General features: G+C 35.0%; 1 protein-coding gene across 1 annotated transcript; it reads left to right on the plus strand.

The window, feature by feature from the left end:
- Positions 1–8096: 8096 nt before the first annotated feature.
- LOC111909896 (probable WRKY transcription factor 7) lies at positions 8097–9630 on the plus strand. The gene is made up of 3 exons (XM_023905678.3): positions 8097–8893; positions 8997–9122; positions 9243–9630. The coding sequence occupies exons 1-3, from the start codon at positions 8211–8213 to the stop codon at positions 9400–9402; spliced, it is 969 nt and encodes a 322-aa protein (XP_023761446.1). The 5' UTR covers positions 8097–8210; the 3' UTR covers positions 9403–9630.
- Positions 9631–25074: the final 15444 nt, after the last annotated feature.

Here is a 25074-nt window from a genome sequence, read left to right on the forward strand (position 1 = left end):
AGAGCAACATACTACATGGAGTAGATGGCTCGCGTGGTTAAAACGATGGGATACGAAATTTTTTTCACAATCAAAGGATTGTTTGTTTAAAGATTAATGGAAGTACTCTTTCCGGAATACCAATATCTTATTGATGATTTTTGGAAAGTTTGGATGGGTTTTAATTCCTTGTAATTAATCTAAAGAAGCACATAAAATCTCGGTTGGTAGGGTTTGTATTTTAAGCACAAGGTATGTAGATGGTTGTGATCAATGGACAATGGGTGCCATAATACATATTTGATATGTATTAATATGAATATTTTTGTTGCCAAAACATAACACCAAGTTAGCTACTAGATGAAGTAACTTGCCTTACAAATAAACCATAACACCAAGTTAGCCAAGAGATGAATTAAAATTTTTTTGTTGGATGAAGTCGTGCAAAATCTCCTAAGCAGCTTTTGTAATGACGATTGACGAAGGATGCCCCAGGTCTAAGCTACACCAAGTAAAAGTCCATTTCCTGAGGTCTGAAGCAAAGGAGCAAGAGAGAAAAATGTGACCAACGGATTCATCGGCCGAATTACAAAATAGACACAAAAATGAGTGCATATATATATATATATATATATATATATATATATACACACACACACACACATTTACAAGCCGTATTATAGGATAATAGGAGGCATGTTTTTAACAGCCTCCTAGAGAAACATATACCTTTTAACGAGATGTAGTTGCTCAACACATGATCATCTTGTAACAGCCCGGATTCCCAAGTATTATTTATTCTTATAAATTTTGGTGATTTGTGAGGAGACTCGGCGAGTTGGAGCTCAAACTCGCCGAGTATGATCGTGGTTTGGGGGCGGGTTCACGTCTGGACTCGGCGAGTCCAAAAGGTGGACTCGGCGAGTCCACGCTGTTTAATGAAACCCTAATTTCCAGGGTATGAGACCTATTTAAAGGGGCTTATGGCCGTCATTTGCGGCCACCAACCCCAGAGAGAACCCTAAAGAGTCTTTGAGCGTTTTGTGAGAGAGTAGAGGACGATCCTTGACTATTTGTGGGTGTTTTTGCATATAGAAGAGGATCAAGGCAAGAGGAGACCAAAGAGGGTGTTAATCCAGTGATTCCTGAGCTCAGAGACTTCATTTGAGGTAACCATTCGTTCCTTTCTCAGTCCTTGGTGTAAATCTAAGAGTTAGGGTTTCTTTGTGGAATGATCCATGGAGTAATTGGCCTCTTCTTGTGTTGGTGCTTTAGATCTGGACCCAAAGAGGTCCAAAGACTCTTTTCCCTCAAGCTTTATGGGTGTTAATGGAGGCCATGAGCTTTGAATAGCATTCTAGAGACCATATCATCAAATAAGGCCTTTGGACCTTTGCATGAGCACCAAGATTGTAACTTTATGTGATGTATGTGCTTGGAAGGACTGGATCTATGAGTTGTTGGAAAGGATCTGACCTCAGGAGTGAGTTTGAGTGTATGCATGGCATAGACTCGCCGAGTTCGAAGAACAGACTCGGCGAGTAGCATGAAGATGGTCCATAAACACTTAGCGAGTGGTCTTGCCGAGTTAAGGGGTTGACTCAGTGAGTCAGGGAGTGTCAGAGAGGGTTGACGGGTGGACTGAGTCAAGCTGGAACTCGCCGAGTTGTTCTTGAGACTCGACGAGTTGAGTCGTGGTGGCCCCGCAACTCATGCCAGGTGGAAGTCGTCGAGTTGGGAAAATACTCGACGTGTCGAGAAAGGATCCCATGGAATCAGTGGACATGAGTCGCTCTAGTGCACTCGCCGAGTCCGGTCAAGTTGACCGTTGACCAGAGTTGACCAATGTTGACTTGATAGGGGTAGTCAACCTTAGTTGTGAAAGTGTTAATTAGAGATATATTGTGTTATAGGAGGATTATAGCTCGGGGGATCGAGCGCGAGTGATTTCCGGGATCTGCAAGTTATCGATATACGCGAGGTGAGTCTTCTCACTATACTTTACCTAGTATGGTAACAAAGTTAAGAGACAGAGTATTATAGAGTTATATACCAGTGTGATTGCATGTTATTATGTGTTGTGATTTATTGTGATATATGATATGCATGATTCAGAGTTACAGAGTTAGGACTTTCGGGTCCCTAGAGCTAGGGCCAGAGGGCCCACAGAGAGTTGGGGCTGGAGGGCCCCACTAAGACACATTGACCAGAGGGTCAACAGAGTTACAGCCTCGAGTGGCTATTATGTGATTATTGTGGTATTTTGGGGAAAATCACTAAGCTTATGCTTACAGTGTTCAGTGTTATGTGTTTCAGGTACAAGTGATGACCGCTGGAAGGCGCCGGCTTGATTCGTACACACATATAAAAATTGGATGTATTTTGATATTGGGAGACATTGTGATTTGAAAACTTGATGTTATGACGTTTTGTGAACGAATTGTTTAATTAAAAATGTGTTTTCAAAAGTGAAAAATTGTTTTAATTTTTACGGTGTTACACATCTAAATCCGAAAAAGACATAGCATCGACGGTGATGTTCCATAAAGAACATATATAATATGTACCCGTCTAATCCCACCCCAAAGGCCACATGCATATAAAATATTAGAGTCGTCTAAAAACTAGATTAAATCCTCAAGCTCCATTCTAAAACCCATAAAAAGTCACTCGACACCTTGACTTAATAGAGATTATACCATTTGGATTTGATTTTGATTGAGGACAAAGGTCTTAAACATATTGATTATGACAGAATAATAGATGAATTTTCTTTTAAAAATGCTAGAAAATCCATGTTTGTAAAATAGTAATACACTGATTACTTATCTTCTTTTTAAAAGTTGTTTGTAGCAGTTTTAACTTATTATTAATCACTGAACATCTATATATGACGTTCATAATAGAGAATTTATGAGATGATTCTATCAACTTAAGTTTTAAATTTATCGATAAAAATTTTATTTAATAAAATATTTCAATAAATTTTTTTATGGTGTCAATTAAATTTCGCTTAAGCTTTATACAATGTTAGGATCATATATGTTTTAGCGAGTCTATAGCCAATTTTATATATTTTAGTACTAAATGAGAGGGTATTTTTAATATAAAAATTGTTATAAATAGGATAGTAATTATATATATAATAAATTGAGAGGACACTTAAGTACAGTACTCTTTTGGATTTTCAAATTCGACCACAAAACTTTCTGCCTTTTAGATTTTAACCACATAAGTTTTGGTGGTCATATTTTCCCCTTTCCCTTGCTTATACTCTTCCACCGCCATTCTTGTCCATGAACGACTCAGTTCAGATAATTCTCTAACCTTTTCATAACCACCGACTCAAATACTTCCCCACGTTTTGATAATCTCGATTAACGGCCGTTATTTGACCTGCACCTGCTCCGGCTTCGCTGCACCTCAAAGATCGTCGGTTATGTGCTTGCTAAGATGGAAGAAGAAATTTAGGCGTTGTTCAGTCCACCGACTCCTTCCACCTTCCCCTTCTTCTTATGACATTCGTCGATTTCAACCGGTTGAAAGCTAAAAGGTAACGTTTTTTCAACGGAAACAAACCATACACTGGTCAAAGATTTTTGTTGCTGGCGATTGTAACGTTTCAAAAGAGGTAAATTTCAATAACTTTTTTTTGTCTCTATTATACACAATTGAATCTATGTGATGCTGGGTTGAAGTTGATAGATTTCTGTACGAAATACTAAGTGTGTTATGGCTAGGGTTTAGGATCGAAGCTTTGAGTTGCTAATCTAGTAGGACTTTGGTTGATTGAATCCCATATTGATTTTGATTTGCAGTTAGTGCCTGTATAGCTGCAATTCATTCCCCTAAAACGATTATTATTAGCTACACCAATATGTATTTAATGATTAATAAAATATTTTCATTCCTCTAAAATGATTATTATTGGTTGCACCAATATGTATTTAACGATTATTATTGGCTACACCAATATGTATTTATTTTGACATAGCATGAGTATCATTGGCTACACCAATATGTATTTATTTTGACATAGCATGAGTATCTGTAAGGGTAATTTACCAAAAAACCATTTTATTATTGGCAGTTTGGCGACTTAACCACTTATAATTAATATTTTTACTCAAACCATAAAAGTTTTATTCCAAATTAGTTATTTGATAGATTTTAAAAATGTATGAAACTTTGGGTAAACATAAATTTTACCCAAAATAATGTTTTTTTATTTTTTTTTATTTTTTTAATCTAATTTTCCCTTCATAAAAAATTCTTGATGCAATATATGAAAGAATTTCACTTTTTTTGTTATTTTTAACTTTTTGTTTCATTTTTTATAGGAAAGAGAAGGATTGCAAAAAAGTATGATGAAGCAACCCGTTTAAACCCTACACTTCATGATGTATGCATTTTCAGTCTCTGTATATTAATAAAGTTGCATGATATTTTTACTAAAATGATTGATTTTTATGATTATATGCCTCCGATTTCAGGCTTATTATAATTGGGCTATTGCCATATCTGATCCGGCCAAAATATCTAGGCGTACAAAGGAAGCTGAAGAATTGCGGAAGCAGGTTTTAGACCTTTAAATCATATTAATGATTTTTCTTCCATGTTATACATTTATATGTTTTACAATGGTTGTGGTTCTATTAATGTTAATTATTAAAGATTGTCAAACCGTAAGAAATATGTGTTTTTGTTATCTTGATATTGCAGGCAACAAATAATTATGAAAAAGTTGTTCAACTAAATTAGAGCAGTCCCTAGGTAACTTTGAGAAATCTTTAGGGCGTGTTCGCTTTTCGGATTCAATGGAATTAGAATTTGTGATTACATTATGTAGCGTATTTGGTTGCCAAATGGATGTAATTCAACTCAATTGGAATTCTTTAAACTGAAAAATTGATGGGTTTCACCATACCTAAGGGAAGGTAGAAGAAATTAAGTTCTTTATTTCCCTTTTATTTTCAAGACAAAAATACCCTTGATTTATAAATATAAAAAATACCAATTATATATTTTTATAGTAAATGAAAAGTTATTTAGATATAAACAAAAACTTAAAATAATTGAATCTTTATTATTGAATTCCATTCCATTTACTGCCGACCAAAGGCATGACATGTTTTAATCCCATCATATTTCTATTCTTTTGACCATTTCATGTCAGAGTTTCACGACTTTGCTCATCATTGTCTATCTACTTTTAAACAATTTCTTTTTCATTGGTTATAACTTATAACTTTGTGATAAAAATCATTTCAGGCTCCTGATAACTTAGGTCTTGCATTACAGGTGCTTCAAAAATATATTTATTTCCAAAGCTTTTTAAACTTTATTTATGATGCAGGTTCCAAGTATTGAAACAGTGTTTGCAAAAACATGAGAGCTATTGTGGTTCGTTACACATCATGTTAGCTTTTCTATGTTCTTTTAATGTTCACTTCTATTGTTTAGTTTTTCAGTAATTGCTAACTGTTCATGTTCTTTTAACGTTTCTTAAAGTGACACAATTTTTTTATTCCTTAGCTATGTAATCTTCATTTATAACTTTAGCTTTTTCCTTTTTTTTTTTTTTTTCCTCAGGCAATAAATCATGTATATAGTTGAAAAACCAATCTTATAGTGCATAATGTTAAGGCCCATGTAGAGGGTCTTCAATAGGGTGAAAAATAAGCACAAAGGCGGGTATGAAAGGTCGTCAGGTGAATATGATCAACATTTTCGAAGGGATGATTGGCATTGGAAGAATGATGCAACCTATGGCTATGTCTATGGAAATTGTAGTCATTTTAAGGAACCCCAACCCCTGCTGCAACATATAATTATTCTATATCAAAGAAGTTGCAGAAAACACTTGTGTGATCCTGGACCGTGTTTATAGGTTTGACTTTTGAGCCATTAAACCCTTTGACTTTGTAAGGAAAGTGATTTTTGGTTTTTGTTTTGTTTTGTTGTGGAAATGCAGCTTATGGAATGATGGAAGACATGGCAGAAAGTCCAAGAAAGTGGGAAAGAAGAGATATTATGTTGATACATACGAGAGGGCTGCTTGGTTTGTTTGACAAAAATGAAGAAGAAATAGCTTTAATGGTTGGGGGATGGTATAGATTGGAGCTACATGAGTCTATTCCACGAAAAGATGGCACTAAAGAAATCACACTTATAGATCCCACGTTTGTTGAGTGTTTAGATCAAATCAATAAATTGGTAAAAGAACTTTATCGGCGACTTTTGTTTGTTGTCGCAGATCATTAGTATATAAGCCATGACCTATAACAACAATTTACAACCGATGTCCTAGCTTATAGCATAACTCCTATTTTTATGTAAAGAAATATAAGTATAGAAAAGTATTGTAAGGATGTTGCAATTATGTGTATAGAAATGTAACTACACTGTTACTATAGGTAAAGAAATGCAAAAAAAATCTAACCCGTGCAAAGCACGGGATACTTCACTAGTTCATACTAAACATAAAGTTATATAATATAACATTTTAAAACGTATATTATTTAAACCAATTTATATAAAAGAAAATTATAATATACAAATTAACTCCCAAATAAATAAATAGTTATCTTCAAAGACTTAGACAACAATATGAGTAATGTTGACTATCCAATAACTTTTTAACTTAGAGGCCATTTTATCTGGTTATTTTTTGAATGATCAAAATAGGTCACTTTGAACAATAGAAAATACCCCATATATTTTTTTGTTTATGTTGTTATAGTTAATAGTATTTCATTATTATTATTATTTTAGAAAAACCAATTTTCAAACAAAGTTGCAAATACCAACTAAAAATATATATTTGTTTTCTTTTAAAAATAACGTGTGCCAACATTTCGATATGAATTTCATTATTGACATTATTATTGTTTTACAAAGTAGAAGTAAATGCAAAAATAAATAAATAAAATATAATTGATCCAGATAGTTACGTAATCCAACGGCTAGAAATGTTTGGTTGACTAGCATAGAAACGACACAAGAAAAGAAAGGTCAAACGTTTAGTCATCGGCCGTTTAATACTTTATTATTTCAAAATCTTCACCGTATTTGATCCGCTATGCCCCTCTCCTCAATTATTTCTTCTTCCTTTTTCCTTTTTTGACCTTTTGCTTTCACTTTCTTTTTCTACTTTCTTTTTATTTTACAAAATTCAATGGGTCCAATATTGACGAAATATCATTTACTTCTTTAATGTCTTTTAATTCAAATCAAATAATATTTACATGTTATATGTACAGAAGTATATGGTTGTTTAAATTTTGATTTTATAGTTTTGAGATTTTATAAAAGAAAAACAATTTCAATCATACTTGTATCAATTTGGAAATTAAATCTATATTGAGCTTTTCGGATCCAAACCACCATCTTAAGATATTTAATATGTTACGTTTTTAATTTTATTATGTAGTTGAAACTTAAAAATTCATTTATTCAACTTGAAATTATGCATATGTTGTAAGAATTTTCATAAAACATCACTACTTCATTGATTTATTGAAATTTGACAAAGTTTTTATATACACAAAATTAATACAAGGGTTTTTCGGTTATTTTCTATGCTATGTTTTTCTAACATCTTTCACTTAAACTTCTCTTGCGTCTCTAATAATATATTTCATATTACTGTTTCGTCATGCTATCTTTAATCAATGGTATTTTGTTTAAGTAAGCTATAACAAAGTTTATTTAGTTTGATTTGAGTTGGTTTTTAGCTACGAGTTTGGTTTCAGTTGTAGAAAGTTTGGTTACTCGTAGTGTCTAAATTCTTTTTTTCAGTTCAGTAAAACGTTATCTCTATATTATATCTAAATATCAAATATTACAAAGAATAGATACATAGTTAAAATATAATAAAAAAGATTCTACAAGCTCTCACAAAATGTGAAATATTTGACAACAATCATGTAACAAATTTAACCAAATTAAGCTCTACTAATAATTAATTTTGAACTAATTTTTTTCTTTTGTTTTGTAAAAAAATAGAAAATAAAAAAAAAAGGGGGGGGGGGGGGGGGGGGGGGTTGGACTATGTGGTTGGATCTTACTCATACCAACTTTTGACTAAGCAGATTTGATAAAACGACATGCCAGTCACCCACTGCTTACTTTTCTCATTTCTCACCCTCTTCGTCTATTTACCTCGCCGATCTAATCATTTTGACTGCTTCTTATCTCTGCAAACCACCATTTTCATGGTCTAATCCGCCATGGCCGCCGTAGATCTAATCATGGGCTTCAGAAACACTACCTCCGACGAAACCAACGCCGTCCAAGAAGCTGCTTCCGGCCTTGAAAGCGTCCAAAAGCTCATCCGTCTCCTCTCTCAATCCCAGTCTCAACAACAAAATCAATCGCCGGCGGATTATAAAGCTGTCGCCGATGTCGCTGTTACCAAGTTCAAAAGGGTTATCTCTTTGTTGGGAAGACCCAGTCGGGAACTCACCGGCCATGCCCGTTTCCGACGAGCTCCTGTTAATCATGGTGGTTATCTGAATCATAATCAGACGATAATGAAGGACCACGACCAGGATGATGTCGTTTCGGATGAAGGTGAGAATAAAGTCTATTGTCCAACACCTATACAACAAGTACCTTTTGTTCCTCCGCCGCCTCCGGCGGCTCCGGCCACCGGTAATCAACCGGCTGTGTTTCAGAGGAAAGACTCTTTGCCTAAAACGATTAGTTTCTCTTACTCCCCTGCGGTTTCTCGAGCTAGCTCGTTTATGTCATCGTTGACCGGAGACTCCGACGGAAAACAACTCTCCGCCGGTGGTAAACCTCCGTTGTGTTCTTCTTCTTGTTTGAAAAGGAAGTGCAGCTCATCGGAAAATGGCGCTTCCGGCAAGTGCAGCGGTGGTTCTACTGGCCGTTGTCACTGTTCCAAACGAAGGTAAGAATTCAGAATTCAAAATTCGAACAACCCCCATTTAATTGTTGAGTTCACCCATATCGATTTATTATCAATTTTAATCTCATTTCGTTCTATAATTCAGAAAGCTGAGAATGAAGAGGGTAATTAGGGTTAAGGCAATTAGCATGAAGCTCGCCGATATTCCGCCGGACGATTACTCATGGAGAAAATACGGCCAGAAACCCATTAAAGGATCTCCACATCCCAGGTAAAATTACTCTCTTAATTCGCCATTTCCGCCTTAAAAACCCAACAGATTTTGAATTAATCATGAAATCCGCCATTAATTCATCTCTAATTTCTTCAATTTCTTCCCTGAAATCCACAGAGGATACTACAAGTGCAGTAGCGTGAGAGGATGCCCAGCTCGGAAACATGTCGAGAGAGCATTGGATGATCCAAGCATGTTGATTGTTACTTACGAAGGAGATCATAATCATGCTCTTTCTGTAGCAGAAACTTCTGGGTTGATCTTAGAATCATCTTAATTTCATCAAAATCGATCTCTTTTTTCATTTTTTTTCTCTTGATTTAGCTTAAGAACAAAGATCAGTGAGCGTAATTAATTTTATAATTTTCGATTTTAGGACTTGTGTTAATTCCCATGCAAATTGAAAGGGTATTACAGTAGTGGAAGTTTGGTAAAGACTTTGGAATCAATTCCATTTCTTGGCTTTGAAAAATCTAAATCCGATTGTGTTTTATTGATTAATTAATTCATTCTTTAAGATGCCATGTTACGATGATGATGATGATGATGAGAATTTGGTCTTCCTTTTTTTCATATTTTATGCAATTAGTCAATTGATTGTGGTTTACTCTTTAGTTTCCAAGATTCCGATTTCAAATCCAAATTTGCTTTTGCGCTTAAGATATATTTTTTAATGTTTCTAGAATAAAATTGACTAAATAGTTATAAAGAGTTATGTTTAAGAATTAAGAATATGTACTTGGGCAATAAGTAAGGGATGTTTTAACTTAATTTCTAATATTGGACTTGTTTCTATTTTGAGATAATCAGTAAAAGTCAAACTAAAACTCGAAAACTATATTGATTTTGAGACCAAATTTCATCCAACAACCATAAGTGAAATGCTATAACAAAATAAATCATTTTAAGCAACTTTACCTTGATTTCGCAATCATAAGCTTCTAAAATACAAGGCTTGAAGTTGTACCAAGAATCGCATTATGCAGTGTGTTGAGTTGGACGAAAGTGCACTTAGGAACCACACCTTGTTTTGTTAAAAATCTTTTTTTAGGTTTAAAAGTCGGTTTGGTTCAGGGTTTTTTTAGAAAATACGGTAATAAAATTGTTTTTTCGATTAAAAAAACGATTCATAACAGCTAGTATGTGTGATCTGATTTGTGTTTACCTATTTGTAACATCTAGATCTTTTCAATTATTGATGTATTGTCCTCTTTCGAGAAGTCTTTTGTTTTGAGATTATGGACAATAAATTGATCAAGTAAAGGCATTGGGCTTCAAGAGAATAGGGTTTAAACCCTATTAGATGTGGATAATATTGGTTATGTGATTCAAACTTCTTTCATGAATTATGGATTTTAGTTCAGTATGTTTGAAGTCAAAAGTAGTTAGATATGATTGTGGGGTTCTTCAATACTTTTCCATGCATATAAAAAAGTCGAAAACAAAATTGAAACAAAAAACGTTATGGTTATTTGAAGTTGAAGTGGAAATTGGGGATTTTTGGATTACGCAGGGTGTAACTAAAAGCGTAACGTGGGTTTAATGAATTATGCATGGCGTAATTTATGTTACGTAGGGCGTAACCCGGGCAGATCATAACCTTAAATCTTCGGTTTTGAGCTCTATTTAAGGGATCTGACTTATAGGAAACCCTCTCATGATCAGCCTCCATCACCTAAGATCATTCATTGAGAAACCCTAGCCTCCTCTCGCTTGTTTTGAACTTTGGCATCATTTATGAGCTTATTTCTCCATTGTAATGTTGAATCTTGAAAAGCAAGGTGGTGGCAAAAAGTATAGAAGAAGAGTTCAAGTATAGATCTCGCAAGATTACGTTATTTCTAGACCATTGTGAGTAAAAAGCTTCTAAGTTGCTCATTAGTTTCATAGATCTAGTTATTTGTCAAATTTGCCACGCTTTGGTTATTTTAGTACATAAAGTTTAGATCTTGAAAGTTTGTGATCTTGTTATGGATAAAGTTGGAAAATTTATCCATCTAAACATCATATCGATTAAGATTTGAAGGTTGGAGACTTGGACTTAATGGATTAAGTTAAGAAAATGCATTTTTTGGTCCCTTTGAGACTTAAAGACTAGATCTTGGTTGTTTGGAACATCCTAATGGATAAAGTTGGAAACTTTATCCATTATGGAGCTAGTAAGAATTAGATATGAGCTTTAGTGAAAGTTCTTAATGTATTACGTGCTTAAAATGAAGTTTTGGATCTAGAGGTGTATGCAGGGCATACTTAAGGTTATGCAGTGTGTAGCCTAGTTGGACCCCGTATTTTAAAATAAAGTTATATGACATGCGTAGAGCTGGAGTACGCAGTGCGTTGGTCAACGAAAGTTGACATTTACTTTTTGATTCGTTGACTTTTGGTCAACTGTTGGGGTAGGTCTCGGGAATGGCAAAATGGTATTCTGCCCTTAGAAGAGTTAGTCTTGGTCTAAGGACTTATCGGTTTGAATTTTTTACGTTGTTTTTTTTTACTTAAGGATGTTTTGGTATATTGATAATGTAAGGAGTTTAGGGGTCAGCATCTCTAGCTCGTGTTTTCTCTTTGATAGCTAATTGAGGCGAGTCTTCTCATTGTACATGTGGGTCGAAGGCACCAATTCCATCCCATTGGATTATGTTATATGGAATATTAGTTGTCTTTATGATACTTGCATGGAAGACCCCGAGGGTAACATGTGGCATTTGTATGAAAGACCATGGAGGCAACCCAAGACAATTGCATGAAAGATCATGGGGGTAGCCCATGACATTTATATGAAAAACTAAGAGGGGATGCCATGAAAATTGCATGAAAGACCATGGTAGCCCATGTCACTTGGATTGTAAGACCTTCAGGGTAGCCCATGACAATTGTATGTATGTTATGTGGTATTTTAGGGAACTAACTAAGATTTGTGCTTAGGTTTATGCTTAAAATGTTTCATGTACTTCTGGTTTCAAAAGAAAGGGCCCGACTTGATTGCATTGCATCCCCTAGAGATTTATTCTGTATTGAATGTTTACGAATTACTCTGATGTTTTGGGACTACTTTGACTTTGGTCGTCTTGTGGAACAATAAAGGAATGGTTTTAGCTTATATAAAATGAAATTTTTACTTGGTATTTTTGGGATGTTACAAGTTGGTATCAATTCCTTAGTTTGAGGGATTTGGACACACTCTCGGGTCTGTCTGAACTTAAACTGAGGAGTTAATAAAATCTTTTAAAACAAAATGAGTTTTCCAAAAAGGTTTTTAAGAAAAAGGGGTGTGAGGCACGCAATCAACCGAACTCAAGTAAGTATTCCCTAAAATACCCATATATGTGTTATGCTTAATGTTTTGGTATGAGTACATTAGAATTGCATACTAGATTAGGGCTAAGGGTATGCTCAAGATTTGCATTACAGAATGATAAGAGAGATACATTTATATGTTGATTGATTGAGCTTTTGGAATTACATGCTAGTATGGATTTCAAATGTTGGATAGAATGACATGTTTAGGTGATGCATTGGGTTAGATTACTCGATGCTTGAATGTTGCTTGCTTTGTGTTTTTAGAGACCTCTAACAATATCTGCTAACTATTAAGCGAATATGTTATGTTACATGTTGCAAGGATTAGATAATTTTAGAAGGCTAGGTTTAACTCTATTGCATAGCTCTCGTCTGAGTCTAACCATTATAATGTGAGACCTTGCAGTAGAAGAATTATTTAGTGCATGTGGCATGTATTTGTATTCGTGAGGTAGTTAGATGGTATTAGAGGGAGTCTCTTTTGCAGACGTTGTGTAGCAAGGTTAGTACGAGGAAGGTGTTATGTAGCAAGGTTCGCGAGTGTCGCGTGTGGAAGTGACTTGATGGATTACTCAAATGTTGCTTTCTTTGTGCTATGTGGAGCCTATATTGATGTTAACTAACTATTTGGCGAATACATTATGTTGCATGCTACAAATATTGAATGGTTTTAGAATGAAATATTTGGCTCTATTGCGCAGATCTCGTCTGAGTCTAACCATTGTAGTGTAGGACCTTTCTGTTGGAGAATTATTCAATCTTTTTTGTATGTGATTGTATTTTTAAGGTGGTTGGTTGACATTGGTAGAAGTTTTTCTTTGCAGCTGAGAGCGGGATAAGGTAGGGTTCCTTGTGAGTCAGGAACAATGTTAGAATGTGATTATATGGGAAGTAGGATTCTAGAAGGAGAATTTAAGAAGATTAGTAGTATGTTCTCGTTTGAGAGCGGGTATATGTGGTTGGATCAGATGGTAGTGGACATGAGTAGTTACTTAGAGGGCCCGGGATAATTCTTGAGAAAAGTATGGATAGGTGTGGAAGGTTGTATTGGGCCCGTACTACTAAAAGTGTAGGATCCATACTCGAATCGAGGAGGATTTCGTGGAGTCTAAGGAGTTGATGGAGGGTAGACTGTATGGTTTGACACCATGATTCACTATAGTGTGTTTCTGTCTTTATTGGATTATTGGTTATGGTTGTTCAAACCGGGGATGGTCTGCTTATTGTATGGGCCTTAGTGCCCATATCAGTCTGGTTTTGAATGGTGCAGACCTAAGTGAGTTAGTTGATTTTGAGGTCTCGAGGTCCTTGCTCGAGATAGTGTCATTCAAGTCGTGGGACTCAAGAAGGAAGCAATCGTGAAGATCGGCTCGAGGATTGTAGTCAGAGGCTAAATAATTTGCAGATGGATTGCGATGTCACTATCTTCGACATGGTTTATGTACTTCTAGCCTTCCACGTTCTGAGGAAAGAGAGAGCAAACATGTGATATCCAGAGTTGTGGGTAGACCCAACATGAGTCTAGATAATTGTGGTTTTCATTGGCTATAGGGATGGCGGTATGGGAATGCACAAGAGGATACTTGTGGTATGGTTTCCTTGATATGAGGTCAAGGGCATGCTTTCTTTGAATATAGTTATGTCAGGTACTAGATAATTGCTTCAGGAATCAGGGAAATGAATCAGGAACGAAAAAATTTTTGTTGTCCCTGATGTATCTCGACTATGAGAATGATGCCTCTTGAATTGATGAATGATTTTCGCGATGAATTGACGATTAGGGATTTTTAGGCAAGGTGTGCGATAATCCATTTGTTTCTAGCTATAGAATCAGTGTTATGAATGGACTGTAAGAGGTATTGTAACGTCCAATTTTCAAAACCAAAAATTTACATTTTTATTAAGGTAAAACTTCCAAATTATAAATACATTTTTAAGAGAAACTAGTTATTCCAAGTTACATTTATCGAAAATCAGAGTAATATAATAACACGAAATCCTCAATGTTACTGATGAGTGTGTACAATCACACCTTCGCCTTACCACAAACTGATGATACCTAAAAAATAACAGCAAGTGGGTAAGCATAAAGCTTAGTGAGTTCCTCCAAAATACCACTCACAATAGAAAACATACAACCATGCATATTGGGTCCACAATCATCAGATTGGATTGCCCCAGGTATGTTGGCCTGCCGCCTCAACCCAACCGCTCCTCCTGAGCCTCCGTGCCTACGGCTTACAGCCGTCCCGCACCTGGTCTCTTGGCTTACAACACACAACGGGACCGTCTCAACCTCATCCGCCACCATATGTCAACATATAAACAATTAGGGATCAAGAAGGCACATAATACAAGAATTACCAATCATATAGCTCACTACCGACTACTAGACCTTTCACAGCATACTGCTCCGCTACCAACTAATATCTACATAATATATAGCCATAAGTAACCATAGGCGAGATAGCCACCTGAATAGATGATCCTACTCTAGAGCCACAACCGAACTAGGAACATGCAAGAAAGCCTATATCAAGAGTTCTCAGGCTATCCTACGTGACCACATACGACTCCTAGGGCACTCAACTAGATGATAACCAACCTACTGGTACTCTAACCAACATACCACTACTATTGTATCCTAACATACAAGGATATATATCTCCTCTCGTTGGTTTGGGGAGCGGAGGTTTCGCAGCTGGGCATGCCGCTTTGAAAGCTGCTGCGTGCAAAGTGGTAAAGCACGACAATGCATGTAGAGAAAATCAACATGTGTTTGTTCCTTTTACATTCGATACATTTGGTTTTCTCGCACCAGAGGCGGTTGAGCTCCTTAACAGATTCCAACAGGTCATGCATTCTAATGTCATATCTCCTAGATCCACAAATGTTGTTTTCAAAAGAATAGGTTTTGCCATCCAAAAAGGGCTAGCGGCGCAGCTTGTTGCCCGTTTGCCTTCAATCGATATGTATTGAATTCAAGTGTTAATAGCTAATATCAATACTTTAATGATATATATATATATATATATATATATATATATATATATATATATAATATATATATATATCACTACAACACCCTATACACAAGGATACATAACCAACTCTCCAAGGAACGCATAACCATGTGTACCCAGAGGTGAAATAAACACGCAAATTGATGATCCTAATATAGTGCCACAACCAAACAAGGAACATGCAAGAAAGCCTAGATCAAGGGTCCTTAGTCAAATAACATATAACAAGAAATTCTCTATACCATAAGGCATCACATAAATTGTAACGCCCGCAGATTCGAGCTAGTCAATTTAAAGACAATGAGCGTCAAAAATGACATTTGTATATAAGATAATTTAGAATAAATAAATTTGAGCAAGTTATAGTATATTTCACAAGGGTTACGTACATATAAAGAACGCTGAAATCCGAGTTATAACAAAGAAGTTATGACATGTCGAAGTTTTACGGCTAAACCGGCATGACACCGGGAATCGTAAAAAGTGAATTTACGATAAAATACTTTTTAGACTTAGCAATCTAAAAGAAAGTCATAGTATATGTTAAAAAGAGAGTGTGCATAAAAACAACGTCCAAATCTGACTTCGTATGAGGAGGTTATGATTTTTCTAAGATTTAGCGTAGTAGTGCACAACCTGAAATTTGAATTTTAGATCGGTCGATTTTTAGTCAAAATAATCTAAACGAGAAATAAAGATATTGTAAATAGGAGTTAAACGATAAAAAGACAGTAAAAAACAGAGCTCGTATGTGAAAGATATGGACGAAGCTTAGTCCCTACTCTTCGAGCGCGACGAATTCGATACAGTTTTGTAAATCTGAGATAGAGTGAGAATTAGCTGACGGGATCTAAAAAAAAGTTGTAGTACTCGTAAATACCAACACGTGGATATAAAGAACGTCGATAATAGATCTTGTATGCGAAAGATATGGACAAAACTTAGTCCCTACTCTTCGAACGTGATAAATTCGATACAGTTTTGCAAATCGGAGATAGAATGAGAATTAGCCGACGAAGTCTAAATGAAAGTTGTATTACTCGTAAATACCAACGCATGGATATAAAGAACGTAGAAAACGAAGATCGTACACGGAAGATACAGACGAAGCTTAGGGGCTACTCTACGATAAAATCTCTATAAATAAAGGATGAATCCTTCATAATTTCTTCACACCATAACGTTTCTTTCTCTCTCTAACTTCTCTCTAGCCTCCTTAAACCCCTCCCAAGTCTAGGGAACCTCCCTAGCACGAGAAGGAAGCCCCGGTGCGCCCGATGGCTCCAAGAAGAAAAGCTTTCGGCTCGGAAACGCTGCTCCAGCGAAGCCCGGTTTTTTTTTAATAAAAACCCGTTGTAAGTGAGCTACGCCTACGCTATTTTTAATATAGCTTCTAATTAATTATAGTAACATCATTAGGACCTTAAAATAACTACTTGGGTTATTATTATGAGTTATATAAGAGTGTTGTTTAACGCTTATATAATAGTAATAATAGCTAGACTATTAAGTGGTTGCGGTTAACGTTAGACTAAACCCTAGCGGTATTGATACTAGGTTTTGTCGAAGGAAATTGTTTTAAGAGTAACCAAGCGCTGTCTGAGTTCGGAATCACCACCTTACCAAGTGAGTGCATAATTACTTTCATCTTACACATATAAATGAAGTATTTTATATAAATTACGTGCTATGTGTGTATACTGTCTGAATATTTGTTGTCTATGCTGGATGAAACGTTTTAGACATGTTCTTAAATGATCTAAATTGTATATGTATTTTATATACACAAAATGTCTTGGGTAAAACATGGGTAGATTAGAGATGAGATAAATGATGAGCGATGAAGGATGAGATAAATGATGAGCGATGAAAGATGATATGAATGATGAGCGATGATATATGAGTGATAAAATATGGTGCAAAGTGATGAACTAAGCGATGAACCAAAGCGATGAGCCAAAACGATGAGCCAAACGATGACCCAAGCGATGGCCCCGTCATATAGCAAAGTATGGATGACAACCACGGACTATTCTAGACAGTCTAATGGAACACTAGCAGGCTCGCAACCTGTAGGTGTTGTGAACGATGTGTTCAGCCGGTGTACTCTAAAAACCCATTGATAGGTATTGTGAGTAGACTCTCGAAAACGATACTATCAATAAACAAGATAAACCCTGGCGACTATGCAGACTTAGTGTCGATTCCTTAGGATACTCCTTAGGAATGAATGAACAAGGAATAGCTGAATCTTAGGGTAGATCCTTAAGAGTAAAGAAGATAATGGGGATGAGTAATTAGGTTGATTGTTTGATGTTTAACATAATAATTATATTATTGTGGGTTGAAAACCCTATATACTCACCAGGTTTCCCAACCTGACCCACTTAGTTTATTTATATCACAGGTGTTGATATGAAGTCACATTACACTGAGAGATTAAGGAGATATAAATCACTAGTGATAATGAATGTAATTTCTGTTTATGCTTATGTTACTGTATTGATGATGACATCCCAAATGTTTTAAAATGAATAAAAATACTTTTCTTCGGAAATGTTTTGATAACGTATTTATCATGTTTTACTGGGAACAAATTCCACAACATTTTTATTAAAAGAAGTACTCTGATTTTTATAAACCATAAACAAAATCGGTCTTTTATGGCTGTAAAAATAGGGATGACACATAAATCAGGCATTACTAGGGAACAGTGCCTAAAAGAACCTTATCCTATCCACTAACATTCTTTTCTAACAATTCACATATCAACAAATTCAAATTTAAAATATATAACAAGTATGGATATTTTAGGAATCATTTTCCTATTCGGGCTCTGGCTGAATGTACACACCACATCTTCTTGTAAAACAAAGGTTTAAGTCAAAGGTCCATATTCTCGATCCCAATCCAACAATCAAACAAGAACATGATAAGAGATCGAGCCCATGTCCTTAACCTAACCCTTTTATTGTAAGATTTCTTTTTCAAAAACATTTTTTGAAACTCAGATCCTAGCTTGATTTTGGAGTCACACAAGTGTTTCTCTAAATCTCTCAAACTAGAGCTTTTATACCAACTTGTAACGTCCTATTTTTACAATAAAAAATTTCCATTTTTGTTAAGGTAAAACTTGCCAATTATAAATCCATTTTTAAGAGAAACCATTTATTCCAAGTTACATTTATCGAAAATCGGACAAATATAATAACGTGGAATCCTCAAGGTCGTTGATGAGTGTGTACAGTCACACCTTGACCTTCCTACGAACTTATGATACATGGAAAACAACAACAACTGGGTAAGCATAAAGCTCATCGAGTTCCCTTAAAATACCAATCACAACAGAACACATACAAGCATGTATACTGGGCTGACAGTCATCGACTGGATTGCCCCGGGTATGTTGGTCTGCCGCCTCAACCCAACAGCTCCTCCCGAGGCTCCATGCATACGGCTTACAACCAGCCCGCACTTGGTCTCTTGGCCTACATCACACAACATAACTGCCTCAACCTCATTTGTCACCATATTTCGACATATAAACAATCAGAGATCAAGTAGGCACATAATACATGTAATTACCAATCATATAGCTCACTACCACCTACTAGACGTCTCATAACATTGTAACTTCTCAAAAATATGATCCAAAAATATCATTTTTAATTTAAATAAACTAATATTCGAAAAACATTATCCATACATCTCAAATGAAAATACCATTTCAATAACACAAACTGAAAACTGTAAGCACAAAGCTTAGTGAGTTCCCCAAACTACCACATACCATACATAATAAATCACATACTGGGCCCCCTCCCTACATTGGGCCTTGTCCGACATTGAGCCCCACTTGATTTACAAATCTGTTATTCTCAGGCCTTGCCTATCGTTGGGCCTCGTCCATTATACACATACAATCTATATCACATAATCATGCTAACACATATAATGATCATAAACACTAGCATATGTTTAAGGCCTCAGGCCTCGCCTGACATTGAGCCCCACCTGATAGACATAACAACACATAACACTTGCAAGGGTCACATAGACTCCTAGCATCTCAGCATGATCAATAAGGGTCGACATTGGTGCCTTAAACCTGCTAAACCAAGTGAGGAAACTCACCTCGAATGTTGAATCTCACTGAAAGAAATCCCTAGCTGCTGCCCTGACAACTCCTCGAGATAAAGAATCCAAACAACTCCCAATTAACACTTGGGTTCCAACTACAACCAATAATCCATACTTAGGGTAAAATGACCATTTTACCCCTGACCTAGTTTGAACCAAAACCAAGGCCCAACTTCATAAACCAAAAGGCGCAAAACTAGTTGTTCCACCAAAGCCCACTTATGGCCTAATTTTCCAAATTGGGCCCAACCCCCATATGGGCCTTACCCTAAAGCCCAATAATTTTCCTTAGTCCGAAAGCTTGATTTCAGATGGCCCAAAGCAACAAGGTCCAAAGAAGTGGCCCAACCGAGGCCCAAAAGATGCAAAGCCCAAACTGACTGAGTATGCGGGGCGTACTCTGTTGTACGCTAAGCATACTCACTGCATGGCTTGAACGCTGCACATACTGACTTGTACACCCCGCGTACTCCTCCATTAAGCCAACTTTTCCATTAAGCTCTTAATGCTTAAGCCTAATGGTCCAAAACACAGATCTGAGTCCCAAAGAGTATCTAGAACCATAAAGTCAATGACTTGGTGACTTTGCATGCCCCAAAAGATCCCAACTTATGATTTATAACATTATACTTTCATAAAAATGGCCATAACTCATGCATGAATGGATCTAAACTTCAAATATGACAACCTTATGACTCTAGACCAAAAGAACACCAAGAGTGGTAACTCTAAGCTTCAGAAATGATATTAAACCATAAGATCTCATCTTATTTTAAGTCAAACTCATCTTTGACATTGTTATCTTTATTATATAAATGGCATTCACATGTTCCAACTTCAAGAAAGGGATCTTTGAAGGCAAATAATGTAGTTTATTTGACATATGTGAACCTTATTTATATTTAAAGGACTCCTAATGATTATTTCACTAAAGTGTAGAGAAAATAATTAAGGAACTATACACTTTGGTGTATGACTTCCTTTCTAACGAATGTATGAGATTAAGTGCAAGATACCAAATCAACTTTGTTAACAACTATAGTAGTTTCAATTATATTTTAAGTGGTAAAACATAATTATGAAATCTTGGTTGAAGGTTTCAAAAGTTGAGATACAAACCGGTAATAACCATCTAAGGCCTTAATGATAATAAAGGATGAATTAAATCTTACTTGGTATGATTTACTTTCTAATTGGTAGAAATATCCCACTTTAATCTTTTTGGGATAATACTTCAATCACTATTAATTGTATCTTGATACAAATACCAAATAATAAGTAGATTAAACATTTTATAAGATTAAGAATGGAAATGCTCCATCAACATCTTTCTTAATGTTTTATGGATTTGAAGCCTATGTTGGACTAAAGCTTCTAAACCTAAAATCTACTAAATACATATTTGTATAATACTCTAAATGTGGCTTAGGTTGTAATATGCAAACCCACCAAGAATAGGTTCTCTTATTATTGTGAAAGCCAAGTTAGTAGAAATCAAGCTTCTAATGAAAAAGCAAGTGGGAGGTACATGGAACTTGAAGCAGTTCAAGAACCATAACCTTATGTAGTAATAGTTGGTAGTAGTTTTAACAAGGATTGTTAAACTTGAATAATAGCTATTCACAAACACAAATTGTTCGCATTAATGGTAGAAATCATCTATGATTTGAGAAATGTGGAATCTCTCATTGATGAGCTTTTATTGATGGTTTCTAGAAAATCCATCAAATACCAGGATGCTATGTCAGATCTCGAATATGATAAATGACTTAGAGTCATGAACATGAGATGTAATCCATGTATGAGAATAAAGTATGGGTTTGATTAAATTTTATCCCTATAACAAGGCTAGATAGAGTAAATAATTCTTCTAGAAAGAATAATTTACATGGATAAACATGCACATTTAAAGCAAGACTTGTAGTAAATGGATTTTCTCATACTCATGTCATTGACTATGGTTCTCATCATACTCATGACATTGACTGTGATCAAACCTTTTTCACAAGTAGCTATGACTAGATCACTAAGGTTGTTTACTATAAATTCATATTTTTAATATGAGACATAGAAAATAGATTTCAAGAAAAACCTCTTTTCTTAATAGACATCTACTAGAAGATATATATATATATATATATATATATATATATATATATATATATATATATATATATTATCCTGGAGGTTTTCTTAATCCAAGATATCCTAACAAAATGTGTAGAGCTTGAGATCCACTTGTGGATATGAAGCAAACATCTAAACGTTATAATCATCATTTTATGTAACAACACAAGGTGTGTTTTATATCAAAATGAATAAAACATGTGTGTTTACTAAGAACTAGTGAGAGCATAGTGAAATTCCTAATCTTGTATGAATAAGACATATTTAATCATTTGAAATCACATTTTGACTAAGCAAGTCATTTTCACCTTGACTCAGAAAGTGTTTCTAAAATGAAAGACTTAGGAAGGAGAAGATACATTCTTGGAATGTAAAATCTATAAGGGATAGATAAAATGAATGCTAAAAGTTTCATGTCCTTATACATATATTGGCAACATCTTGAAAGGGATCAAGACACAAGATTATTTTGGAGAAGTCTTAGCATTGTCATATGGCATCATTTTGAGCTAGCCTCAAAAGTACATAGCTTATAGGTTTGAAATAAATAAAATGATTTATATTCTATTTGCTTGGCTAATGAATTCATTATTTATGCCATATTGTGCATAGGACATAGTATTTGATCATGTTGTAAGCATGCCATAGGATAATAATTGAATACATGGTTAAGTTATTAGATGACTAAGAGATCATTCTAAGAGTACTTTAGAAGAACTTGGAGAATGTATATGAGGCAATCAGTTTAGAAAGGATCTTTTTTTAAATATCTACACAAGATGTTAACTTCTAAACAAATATAAATAATTATGAATTATAATTGGATTTTTGACTTCATTTTGGAATGAAGAGTAAGTTTTGTTGGAATGAGGTCCAAGCAAACCATAATGATACATTCTACTACAAAATAAGAATACACTACTTTAGAAGTTGAATTCAAATATGATTGGATGAATGGATCACTGAAAAACTATGTTGATTTTTGCCATTCGAGGATCACACAGAAATCTTTGTAACTCCGAGAGTATACTTAATCAAGCTAAGAGACTCTATGTCACGAGAGAACAACAATCATATTCTACAAGATATTTAACTATACCTAGAGTAAAGTTAACAATAGAGATGATAGTATTCACAGAATTCACACAAATTACATTTTGACAGATCCATTGATAAAGTCATTCTTTTGAGCTAAGTATGATTAACCACACTTCAACTATAAGACTTTATTATTCTAGAAATAGGTTTTTGATTTGGATTTAGTATTTGGATATTGGAACATTATAACAACTATTAGATAATGTTATGATATATTGGGATATACTCATCACATTAATACTTGTTCTGTTTTATATTAACATGTTTAATCCATGAATAATGTTATTATTGTAAAATTTCATAGTCGATTATAATTATGGGAGGAATTATAAAGTAAGACTAATATGAATTGGATTGGTTGATTCTCACGAGATGAAAGTAGGCAAGTGGTTGTAACCAAGTTTCATAGGTACTTGTCAGAGAACTAGTATTGAACAGACCTGCATCAAGATCATATCATGGATCGCTATCGTGAATGATACTTGATTAAAAGGTACTATCTTTGTATCCTTAACACCTGAGATACATAGTGGGACTTAAGTGTAGGGAGTACTATGCTTGATAAGGTCAAATGTTGTTCCATAAACGGGCAATTATAAAAGCCATTTCCAGGTATGGTGTGAACTATGCAAGAGGCTTATGTAGTCAAGATGAGATTTGTTCCTCTTATGTGTTGAGAGTTAGACATCTAAGGTGCCTTACCAAAAGTTGAACAACCAATGAGATTGATTGTGATCCGTATCTCATGTTCAACATGATATCTGTAGCAAAGGGATAACTGATAAACTTAACTTATACACCAATTGTAGCTTTGATATTTTTGGGAATTGGGCGTTGATAGAATGGCACAAACAGTCGTATGGTCTTAGGTGGAGTGAAATGTTACTATATGTTCACCACTGTCTATATCAGTCTAATATGAGTCTTGCGCAAGTGGGAGATTGAAAGATCTAGTATGCTCAAGAGTCATATTAAAGTGATATTGCTAAATAACATATGATACTAATGGGTCACACTAACAACAACTTGATACAATTGATTATTTATTTGAAATTGATTTTAATAAATATTCAATAAAACTCTTATAATTAAATTGGAAATTATTTGTTTCATGGTAATAATAATTTTCATTAGCAAGTAACATTATATTATTTCATATGTTATGAATTAACAAGTCATGCACAAATTTTTGGAGTAGTTGAAAACCTTTTGTCTTTTACTCAAAAGAAAAAGTTTATATTTTATAAACCTTGAGTTTTTAAAATTTATACTAAATTTCCTCTTCTTTATGCAATTTTCGAGATTTGCATAAAAAGAAGAAGTGTATGACTTGTTTAATCATGCTTTAAAGGCATGGGAGACATGCTAATGAAAATGGGGACATATTTGCTTAAAGTGCTAAGAACTAATGGTTAATACCTTCACCTTTTAGATATCAATAAGAGGCTTGCATTTGGCTAAGAGGGATCATCCTTCACTTCTTGCAAGTGGCCGGAAGTTCCTCCTCTCCCTCTCATTCTGTCTTAATTAGTTAAGAACACTTGAAGTTACTTGCCTCTTCAAGCCTTCTTTAAGTTCATATTTGTTATCAACTTAAAGATTAAGGGTTTAAGAGTTTTGGACTAGCATCTACATCAAGTTGAGTCATTGTTGGTGTCTCAAAGGTTCAATATTCTTCATCAACTTCCAAGCCTCCCATGAGGATCCAAAGAACTACAAAGGTTGTTATTTCTTCATCCCTTCTTTGGTTGGTGTGTTTAATCTTTCTATAACTTGAAAGAAGATTCTTGGTAGGTATAAAATGTTTATGTTACTTCAAAATTAAAGTCTTCTATTGCCATATTTTTAAAGTTTATGAAACTATTTTTTAACTAAACCCCAACAGTAACTAGATGTGAGATAGCCACCTGAACAGATGATCCTACTCTAGAGCCACAACCAAACAAGGAACGTGCAAGAAAGCCTAGATCAAGAGTTCTCAGACTATCCTACATGACCACATATGACCCTAGGGCACTCCACTAGACAAATACCAGCCTACTGGTACTCTAACCAACACACAACTATTGCTGCATCCGAACATAAATGGATATATATAATAGCAAATCACTACAGCAAAACAACACCCTATAGAGAGGGATACATAACCAAATCTCCAAGGAATGCATAACCATGTGTACCTTAAGGTGAAATAGACACTCAGACCGATGATCCTACTCTAGAGCCACAACCAAATAAGGAACAAGAAAGAAATCCTAGAT

The sequence above is a fragment of the Lactuca sativa genome, chromosome 4, assembly GCF_002870075.4.
Source record: "Lactuca sativa cultivar Salinas chromosome 4, Lsat_Salinas_v11, whole genome shotgun sequence".
Classification (NCBI taxonomy): domain Eukaryota; kingdom Viridiplantae; phylum Streptophyta; class Magnoliopsida; order Asterales; family Asteraceae; genus Lactuca; species Lactuca sativa.